This window comes from Tachysurus fulvidraco, chromosome 11, assembly GCF_022655615.1.
Source record: "Tachysurus fulvidraco isolate hzauxx_2018 chromosome 11, HZAU_PFXX_2.0, whole genome shotgun sequence".
Classification (NCBI taxonomy): Eukaryota; Metazoa; Chordata; class Actinopteri; order Siluriformes; family Bagridae; genus Tachysurus; species Tachysurus fulvidraco.
The window spans coordinates 14,845,309-14,855,859 of NC_062528.1; the positions used below are offsets into that span (position 1 = coordinate 14,845,309).

Sequence of the window (10,551 nt, forward strand, 5' to 3'; positions counted from 1 at the left end):
GGTTCAGAAGATGAGGTTTGCAGTATACTCTTTGCCAAGCAATGTTGGGTTTCAATTTTTTGTTTTGTTTCTCTGTTTTTCCAGACAATGATTAAAAAAAAAAAAGAACTAGAACTAAGGAAAGAACTAAGGAAAGAGCAAACTCCAAATTCCCTAATACGTTCATACGAAACAAAGCATCAACAATGTTTTCTCTCATGCTAATCTTCTGTCATTTCCACTTTAACAGGTCGCCCAAAATGATGAGACCATCACACTTGCTCTGTTCACTCTATAGTCCTGTTTATGTACATATTCATAGCCTCATTATGTAAAGCAAATAGCACTGAAGGTCATGCATCACCAGCTTGTAATCCCATGATAACCAGCACACACAAAAAAACACAATGAATGTCATTTGGCAATCCATTTTTTTTTTGTTTTTAATAAGAGCTGCAATTTCTATTCTTTTACATTCTGCTGTTAATAAACCGCTTTTCTAAGTGATTGCTGGTGTGAAAAAAAAGTTAACTATAAGCCGTTTCAGTGCTGTGTGTATGAATGTACGCTACACGACGAGCAAAATAAATGTATAAATATGCAGTCCCATTTCTGGCTACACAAATAGCCTCATATATGTGACAAATTAAAAAAAAATAATAAATGCTACAATTATGCAGAGGTCAATCTTTCTGCTGTGACACAAACGTCAAGATGTCCGAGAAAGATTTCACTTCCATCATTGGCTAAATCCTAATGGGGGGGGTTCACTTTACACTACCGGCAGTATCTAATACTCCTCTTAATCTTAAAGAGCATCCTGAAATGTGGAACAGGGCAGTATAAGTAATAACAAGATGTCTAAAATACTATGAATATACTGTGTCTAACTACAGAAAACTAAACAAAGGGAAAAGAACATTTCCAAAGAATAAGAATCAAGAATCAATGGTTTTTAAATGATCACTGATCAACTGTCAAGCAAGTGGAAGAATGTTTCCCTGATTGAATAGCATCTGTACAACATGCACTAGAGCACAATAAGTACTCATACTCTGGAGTAATCATACATGTGATTATAAACAAAGTATGTAGACATGGTGTGCTGTCAGTGTTACCAGGCCCGGCAGAAAGGTAATGAAGCTACATACAAACTGTGCGAGTAATTACTCTAGCTTGACTATAAAAAAAAAAAGAAGTACAACAATGTGGTAATATATTCTATAAAGATTGATTCTAAGCCCACGCTTATAAAAGACTGACAAAAAGGTCTGACCACTGTGTTTTGTCAGAGCAGGCTGTGTCACCTCCATTAACATACAGCTAATTGAATTAAATAAGTTCAGCTCGGAGGAATTGAATTAAATGTTTTAAAGAACGTGTGTAGAAACGTACGGGTGAGCGTCAAATACGAGGTCTGCTTCACCTGAATACGGCTGCTTAAACAGAACAGAGGAAAAAACTTCAGTTAACACGATCGAGCTTTGAGATGAAACAACACAGCGTTTCATTTCTCTGCATCCGTCTTGTGTTTTTAATAACGTCTGGAGTGATGAATCAAAATGCTCACGAATAAAAGAATGTGTACAGTTAACAGGTTAAAACTGGAAACACACGAATGAAACCACACGCGTGCAAAATACATCTGTGTTTATACACACACAAAACCGTGTTAACTTATACATTTTAAAGACTACGCTTAAATGATCCACCATGTCTAACCTCATCTGGTGATGGAAACAACACTACGTCCACACTCGAAATAATCTTGCTTCGATCACCGGCATCATCTTCATCATCCTCATCGGCCATCGGTCTCATCACCTGAGGTACAATCACTCAATTGTAGATTTGTACATCATCATCATCTTCTTCATCAGGGAAAAGATCACCGATTAATCTGGTCTGTCCTGTTAAAGTGAAAATTCTCTTCTCTTCTGTTAGTCCAAAATGCAGCTGCTATTGTTCTCACTAAGACAAGAAAGTATGACCATATAACCCCAATTTTATCATCTCTACACTGGCTACCTGTTAAGTTTAGAATTGACTACAAACTGCTGCTACTTACGTACAAGGCTCTTAATGGTTTAGCTCCCGTGTATCTAACTAGTCTTCTAACACGTTACAATCCTTCACGCTCTCTGAGATCACAAAACTCAGGACTTTTGGTAGTTCCCAGAATATCTAAGTCTACTAAAGGTGGTAGAGCGTTTTCTTATTTAGCTCCCAAACTTTGGAATAGTCTTCCTGATAGTGTTCGGGGCTCAGACACACTTTCCCAGTTTAAACGTAGATTAAAAACTCATCTCTTTAGTCAGGCGTACACATAATACATCCTATAGTATCATGCACCAGTACATCAGACCAGCCAATTTTTATGAACAGCAGATATGTCAATCCCTCTCCACTGCTTCTCTCTTGTACCCATCCCGAGGCATCCAGACATTGTACCAGCTCCCAACGTCCTCTGTGGGATGAAGCCTTTGGACGTCCACTGAGCCGAGGCCGACTCTAAGAATCCTGAGACATCTCCAGTTAGACTCTGTGATACTAAGGAGATCAGAAGTCCATGATCCTTACACCAATACAACATTTAACTGACTGTATATTACAATCACACCCCCAGTGTCACCCATATGAGGATGGGTCCCCCTTGAGTCCGGTTCCTCTCAAGGTTTCTTCCTTTACCAATTTAAGGGAGTTTTTCCTTGCCACTGCTGCCTGAGTCACCTCAGACTTGCTCATAGGGGAATAAATACATACACACTGTGAACTATATACAACTAATAATAATCTAGAATTTTTATTCTGTTAATTCTTATTTCTTTTATTATTCGTTATTTCCTTTATCATTAATTATGTTTACCATCTGCTCTATGTTTATGTTCTGTAAAGCTGCTTTGAGACAATGTCTATTGTAGAAAGCGCTATACAAATAAACTTGACTTGAATTGAATTGAATTTGGATGCAGTGAGAGCACAGGGGCATCACAGACAACTTGACAGCTGGTATCGGATTACAGAGTAAAACTAAGATTAGACTCAGTCTCACTGTGGCATGTAGCTAAACAACAACTTGATCGTGTTACTTTAGTTTTAGTTTACTTTATATAATCTTTAAGCAGACTGACTCTATTTCTCTCTTCCAGCTTGTTAAACCGGGGCTTCACCTGACATGCAGAACTAAAAGATCTCAGCAAGCTTGTAAACAATCCTGAATACAAACATTTCCAAATCACTTCTGGAAAACTGTTTAATTGTTTTCTTAACTTTGAGATATTACAAGCTTAAAAACACCATTTTGGTCATACAGCAATTTTTTTTTATAACTTGTGATTGTTTCCCAGAATATATGTACACTATATGGCCAAAGGTTTGTGGACATCTCACCATCACACCATATGTGCTTTTCTTTATTTTTTTTCCTATTGCAGATTTGTTTCCATTTCTTTCCCTCCTCTAATACCCTCTACTAGTCTAGGAAGGATTTAACTAGATTTGTGGGGATTTGTGATCTTTCAGCCACAAGAGCATTAATGAGTTTAGGCACTGATGTCAGTTGAGGACGTCTGGGGTGTTCGGCGTCAGACTTAATCTCAAAAACGTTCAGGGGGGGTTGAGTTCAAGGCTCTGTGCATTACACAGACTCAAGTTCTTCTATTCCAACCTTGGCAAACTACGTCCTCATGGAGCTCACTTTGTGCACAGACGCACTGTCATGATGGAACATGATAGCGCCTCTTAGTTTAAGTTAAGAAAAATGTTAATATTACAGCATACAAAAACATCCTATATAATTGTGTGCTTCCAAATTTCTGGCAGCAGTTTGAAGAAGAATCAAACATGGATACGCTGGTGGGGTGTCCACAAACTTTTGGACATATAGTATAGCTGCAAAGTAGCTGACTATGGAAGGGATAATGTTTTATTATTAAAGTCAAAGCCCATAAAAGCAACAACAGAAACTCTACAGACTAAAGCAGGCAGCCATTAGACGCACTTTACAAACTACACTCTTAGAAAACAATTGTCCCTAAAGGTTTTTTTTATAGTTACATGTTCTACATAGAAGTGTCTGTAAAAGGAAAACACTCTGAAGAAGGCTTCTATAGAAAACATATGAGTTTGAAAAAGGACTTTAAGGACTCCAGATTTACCCTTTTTTCCATAACAGTGTAAACCAAAGCAAATAATAAAAGTTAAGTATCACCAGTGCTTCTTAATTATGTGTAAATCCTTTGTCACTGATTGAGAAATATTTTGTGTGATTTTATAATTTATTCTATTATGTAGATATCACTAAACTTTTACAGCCCACTTCAAAACTTGTGGAAGTCATGCCGATGTCTTGAATGTCAAGTTCTTTTAAAGTTGCTGTATGTAATTTTAAGTGCTTCTCTACATGTTAGCATGCGACAGTTTCATCACTTCATGCTTCGGTCTACATTTTTTTCCAGCCCAGATATTAGCTCTGACTCGTGACAGACATCACTACTGCGCTGCACATATTCCTTAAAAGGGAACCGACAGGTCAGGCAGACGGGAGCGGGAAGTCTGTGTCTGTGCTTCACAGCAGCTGCAATATCCAAATCAGCCAGTAGAGTTCTCTAAAAATGACAAACTGCTCCTTTAAGGTTGTTGTTGTTTTTTTTTAAATCAATTAAGCAACAATAACAATGCACCTGCCTTAGAAACTGGAACCACAATGAAATTATTGAATATTCCTTTAAGTTATAAGTTTTAAGTGCTTCACATAGATATAAAACACCTTAGAATATGTATATACACACGCACACATACACACTGATTTATCTATATTGCAAAGAAAAGAATACTCATGACCTTGTTCCTTGTAAACTCACACCAGGACAAAGACCAGTTTATAGTATAACCACAAACGTCCATGTTCTCCTCAACATTAAAACAGACTCTACTGAAACTTAAGGTATGTTTCATCTTTCAATATTTACTGACAGGATCAGAGCTCGGATCCTAATGCAGAACTCCAGGGAGTACTGTAGGAGTGTCTTCATTACTTCTCTTGGCCTCTCTCATTCATGTGGCGCCGGTCTCGCCGAGCCTTACATTCTGCACAATCGCCTCCATCGTTACCACCTTCCTCCTCCTCGTCCTCGTCATGGATAATTTCTACTTCCAGGCGGCCGATGTAGAGAGAGACGGCACACAGCCAGAAGAGGGCAGAGCTGGACACCACGGCGGTGTGAAGCAGCACGGAAGGCAGAGAGAGCAGCATGATTCTCCTCAGCGACAACAAACTGGCTATGTAGGATCCTCCGCCGAACGACACACACACTCCGCCCAGGATGAAAAAAGCTTTAAAATAAAAAAAATGATATAATACAAATACAAAATATTAATATAGTTTTTCTTTATTTTTGACGCAAGTTATGCAATATAATAACAATTCAATACGAATCTTAAGTATCCAGCCATGTCGAATTCTTAAATATTTACATCTACTGTGTGACAGACTCAAATTAACATCCACCACGCGTCACTGAGATTTAACAAAGAAAATAATAAGTGTTGATACGGCCGAGGCTTTCTCCAAGGAGATGTTTATTTAACATTCATGGAATAAATTTCCAGTGTCAGCGCTTTGTAATACTCTGCAAGTCTTTCCTCTTATGCCCTAGAAGAAGGCTTTTCAATTCCCCAATAGCATGACAAGCTGATTTTTTTTTTGTCTTATTAAACTTAACAGAGAGAAAACAAGGTCAGTAGTAGGAAAGAAAGGGAAATAAGATGAATAGGAGAAGTAATAAGTCGTACCATATCCTGCTTCTCTTCCTACGTCACTCTGCACAAAGGCAATAACTCCGATCCCGGTAGCAAGCAAACCGTTTCGGAACCAGGACAGAAATCCTGAAATAAAACCCAAACTTTTAAATGCACTTCATACATACGATTCCAAGACTACTTTTTAAGGTGAGACAAAAAAAAAAAACACAGCTAGGTTTATTCAGTCTCATAAAATTGAGCTGCTATTATTATTATTATTATTAATAACCATGACTTGAAACAAATGTGTTCTGCTCAACATACTTGAGATCGATTGCTAATTAACTCTTGTTTTTGTTGCGGTTTTGCTGTAAATGTAAATGGTTTGTAAATGGACCTAATTACCAAGATGTTTGTAACTATCCAAATCCAATCCAGTAACATGCCATTACTGAGAATCTCTATTTTTCCTGAGGTATAGAAAACTTGTAGGATTATTTCTAACAGCGGGCAAAACACCAACAGCACCAAAGACTCCAATTATTAAGCCAGTAAATAAATGCTGAGCCAGTCGGTGTAAAGTGGGTTCAAATAAATAGGAACCCATTTCAGGACATGGGAGGAATCTGTACATGACAGAATTTGGTGCATATCCGAATGAACAGAATAGAAGCCTTTATTTTTGTCACATATGCATTACAGTGCAGTGAAATTCTTTCTTCACATATCTTTGGAGGTTGGGGTCAGAGCACAAGGTCAGTGCCATGATACAGCACCGCTGGAGCAGAGAGAGTTAGGGGCCTTTCTCAAGGGCCCAACAGTGGCAGCACTGAGGCTTGAACCCTGATCCTCTGATCAACAACCCAGACCCTTAACCACTTGAGCCCCCACAGCCCACTACTAGAAATGTCTACTAGATTTATTTAAAAAAAAAAAAAAAAAAAAAAAAAAAAAAATTAAGAATCTTCATTTTATTGAAACTCTTTTAAAGAATACAAACTGTATTGTTAAAACAACGCTGGTTATGAGACTGCCAAGTGCTCATGTTAGACAGGTTCACTCACCAGTTTCATGTGACTTCCTCAGTATCTGTGAAAAAAAATCATAACAAAAAAAAGAAAAACAGAACATAAGACAGGGCCAATGCAGGTATAAATGATGAGCATCTTATTGAAGTGTAAGTGCAAACAATGACAATATAATACACTACACTACAGGACAGACACATAAAATAGTGCTGATGTGTAGCTTTCTGTATCTAAAGTATAAAACCGATCTTAACGAAACTTAATGAAAACAAACACACGATATCCTACAGTACTTTCAGCGGTCACTCATCAAAGCCGGAAATCTATATGCGTGTGTGTTCTTAATATTTCCGGTTTGAACGATGCTTTTAGAAATCACTTTGAGTAAGAAATCTTATACGATATGATTTATAAAAGCATTACTATTGAATATGCAAATAACAAGTAATAACATGATAAATAATAACTAATAACAATTGACACGATTACTCACCTGTACTTTACACTTCACCCACTTTACCAATGCCATGTTTATAAACCTTTTAAATGCTAAGTACAATAAATTCTGTACTCGTGCATACATTTCAGTAATAAAAAAACAACAAGCAAACCTATGAGCTGTGTGCTGCATGTTGACTTACTTACAATGCAAGTCATATTTGTTCGTCGGATATTTTTTATCCTTTTATTCCTTCATTCATAAACTGTAATCTGTTTTGATAGATGAGGTTCTAATTTCACTCCACATTATAAAGATGCTAGAGAACATCACTGAACATAATTTCTCCCCATTTGTCTATAGTCTTCATTACTGAGTACTGTATTTTTTTACCAGCTTCTATTCCCACAAATCTCAAATGTAATATATGCATAAATTTGACTCCGGATGGTGGCACAGCAGGGTGTGTTTCCACCTGACAGATCAAGGCTTCTTGTTTTGATCTGAATCTCAGGTTACAGTACGTGTAGAATTTCTCATGTTATCTCAGTGTCCATGAAGTCTTCATTGGGTTCTCCGGTTCCTTACAGAAACATGTCAGTGGGTGGATGTCCTACAGCAATGTGACTTTAGGGGTGAATACAGTGCCCTGTGATGGACTGCAGTAATATTCAGTGGATAAACTCCACAATGCATCCACCCTGAATCAAGTGAATGAATCAGAACCCTGCTACATTTTCAGGATTTTGCAGACAGTGACTTAAATTTTTACCTCATTGTATACAACTGAGCATCTAAGAGTCAGCGGCCCAGCAATGTTTTTGTGTATTGTCTTGTGTGTATTCTCTTGCATTTTTTTGTACTGCACTGTCTTTCTGTATTTTGTCCTGCACTGTCTTTTGTCCTGCACTATCTTTCTGTATTTTGTCCTGAACTGTCTTTTGTCCTGCAATGTATTTTCTTCTGCACTGTCTTTCTGTCTTGTTGTCTTTTGTCCTGCACTGTCTTCCTGTATTTTGTCCTGCACTGTCATCCTGTATTTTGTCTTGCATGGTCTTCCTGTCTTTTGTCCTGCACTGTCTTCCTGTCTTTTGTCCTGCACTGTCTTCCTGTCTTTTGTCCTGCACTGTCTTCCTGTCTTTCGTCCTGCACCGTCTTTCGTCCTGCACCGCCTTTCTGTCTTTTGTCCTGCACTGAATTTTTCTGTCTTTTGTCCTGCACTGAATTTTACTGTCTTGTCCTTCACTGTCTTGTCTGTCTTGTCCTGCACTGTCTTGTCCGTCTTGTCCTGCACTGTCTTGTCCGTCTTGTGCTGCACTGTCTTGTGCTGCACTGTCTTGTCCGTCTTGTGCTGCACTGTCTTGTCCGTCTTGTGCTGCACTGTCTTGTCCGTCTTGTGCTGCACTGTCTTGTCCGTCTTGTGCTGCACTGTCTTGTCCGTCTTGTGCTGCACTGTCTTGTCCGTCTTGTGCTGCACTGTCTTGTCCGTCTTGTGCTGCACTGTCTTGTCCGTCTTGTGCTGCACTGTCTTGTCCGTCTTGTGCTGCACTGTCTTGGCTGTCTTGTGCTGCACTGTCTTGGCTGTCTTGTGCTGCACTGTCTTGTCTGTCTTGTGCTGCACTGTCTTGTCCGTCTTGTGCTGCACTGTCTTGTGCTGCACTGTCTTGTCTGTCTTGTGCTGCACTGTCTTGTCTGTCTTGTGCTGCACTGTCTTGTCTGTCTTGTGCTGCACTGTCTTGTCCGTCTTGTGCTGCACTGTCTTGTCCGTCTTGTGCTGCACTGTCTTGTCTGTCTTGTGCTGCACTGTCTTGTCCGTCTTGTGCTGCACTGTCTTGTCCGTCTTGTGCTGCACTGTCTTGTCTGTCTTGTGCTGCACTGTCTTGTCTGTCTTGTGCTGCACTGTCTTGTCCGTCTTGTGCTGCACTGTCTTGTCCGTCTTGTGCTGCACTGTCTTGTCTGTCTTGTGCTGCACTGTCTTGTCTGTCTTGTGCTGCACTGTCTTGTCCGTCTTGTGCTGCACTGTCTTGTCTGTCTTGTGCTGCACTGTCTTGTCTGTCTTGTGCTGCACTGTCTTGTGCTGCACTGTCTTGTGCTGCACTGTCTTGTGCTGCACTGTCTTGTGCTGCACTGTCTTGTGCTGCACTGTCTTGTGCTGCACTGTCTTGTGCTGCACTGTCTTGTGCTGCACTGTCTTGTGCTGCACTGTCTTGTGCTGCACTGTCTTGTGCTGCACTGTCTTGTGCTGCACTGTCTTGTCTGTCTTGTGCTGCACTGTCTTGTCTGTCTTGTGCTGCACTGTCTTGGCTGTCTTGTGCTGCACTGTCTTGGCTGTCTTGTGCTGCACTGTCTTGTCTGTCTTGTGCTGCACTGTCTTGTCTGTCTTGTGCTGCACTGTCTTGTCTGTCTTGTGCTGCACTGTCTTGTCTGTCTTGTGCTGCACTGTCTTGTCTGTCTTGTGCTGCACTGTGTACACCAGGTCACACAGATGTACTTTATGTATTTAAGGCTACTTACTGAGACACACGGACCCTAGAAACCAAAAGGTTTTAAGTAAACACTATTAGATATGAATGTGGGACAAACAGATAAGCCGTTATATTACTGTAATGTTACTACATGTGAAAGCGGACGTATATTAATGCAGTGTATTTATATAACGCTGTATATTACCAGCGCATCCGCCTTGTCTAGCTCGGTCACTTGTTGTTGTGTTTTTCCCCAAACTCCTTTCTCCGTCATCCAGCGACTCGGTGCTCGGTGGATCCGCCGCCCGGGACTCATCATACACCGCGGTCCGGTGACCGTCATCATCCTGCTGCACAGCGGAGACACGCTGCGATACAAACGTCCGCACAACCACCAGCTCAGAGACGCCATGACTGACCACAACAACACCTTTCTTTCACCTCTGACCTTTTCGCCTTCCAACGAATCCGTGCAAGAGGCGCGCGCTGTGTTAAAGTCAACAGAAAAACAAACAGCGCCATCTACAGGCCACGTGTTTATCTGGGTGTTTTTAATGCTCAAGTAGCTTAAACATTTATAATTCCTCAATACACACAGTCTAAACTGTCTATTATTGGTATAAATATATATAATTGGTCGACATTTGACAGACATTTTCTCCATATTTCAAATCAGAAGCCTGTTTCCTAAAAAGTTCCTGTTTTAATGGGATTCTGTTGTATAATTCCAAACTATCTTAGCCTTCAATTGTGTGTATTTATAATGGGGGGAAACATATCTGCATTCAATGTGACTTTTCCCATAATTATTTGTAATTCATTGCATTCAATTTTTGTTTAAATAAATAGGTTTTTAATGCAAATTAAGGAATAATGGACAATGATATTAATATTGATA

The 10,551-nt window shown here is 39.7% G+C and overlaps 1 protein-coding gene across 2 annotated transcripts; it reads right to left on the bottom strand.

The window, feature by feature from the left end:
* Positions 1–3,218: 3,218 nt before the first annotated feature.
* Positions 3,219–10,118, bottom strand: tmem160 (transmembrane protein 160). Of its 2 annotated transcripts, XM_027148139.2 has the most exons (5): positions 9,859–10,118; positions 9,703–9,717; positions 6,786–6,810; positions 5,773–5,865; positions 3,219–5,313 (listed from the first exon to the last, which is right to left on the bottom strand). In XM_027148139.2, the coding sequence occupies exons 1-5, from the start codon at positions 10,063–10,065 to the stop codon at positions 5,012–5,014; spliced, it is 642 nt and encodes a 213-aa protein (XP_027003940.1). In that variant the 5' UTR covers positions 10,066–10,118; the 3' UTR covers positions 3,219–5,011. The 2 variants fall into 2 exon arrangements, with proteins under 2 accessions (XP_027003940.1, XP_027003941.1); XM_027148140.2 differs by lacking the exon at positions 9,703–9,717 and having other exon boundaries at positions 9,859–10,114.
* Positions 10,119–10,551: the final 433 nt, after the last annotated feature.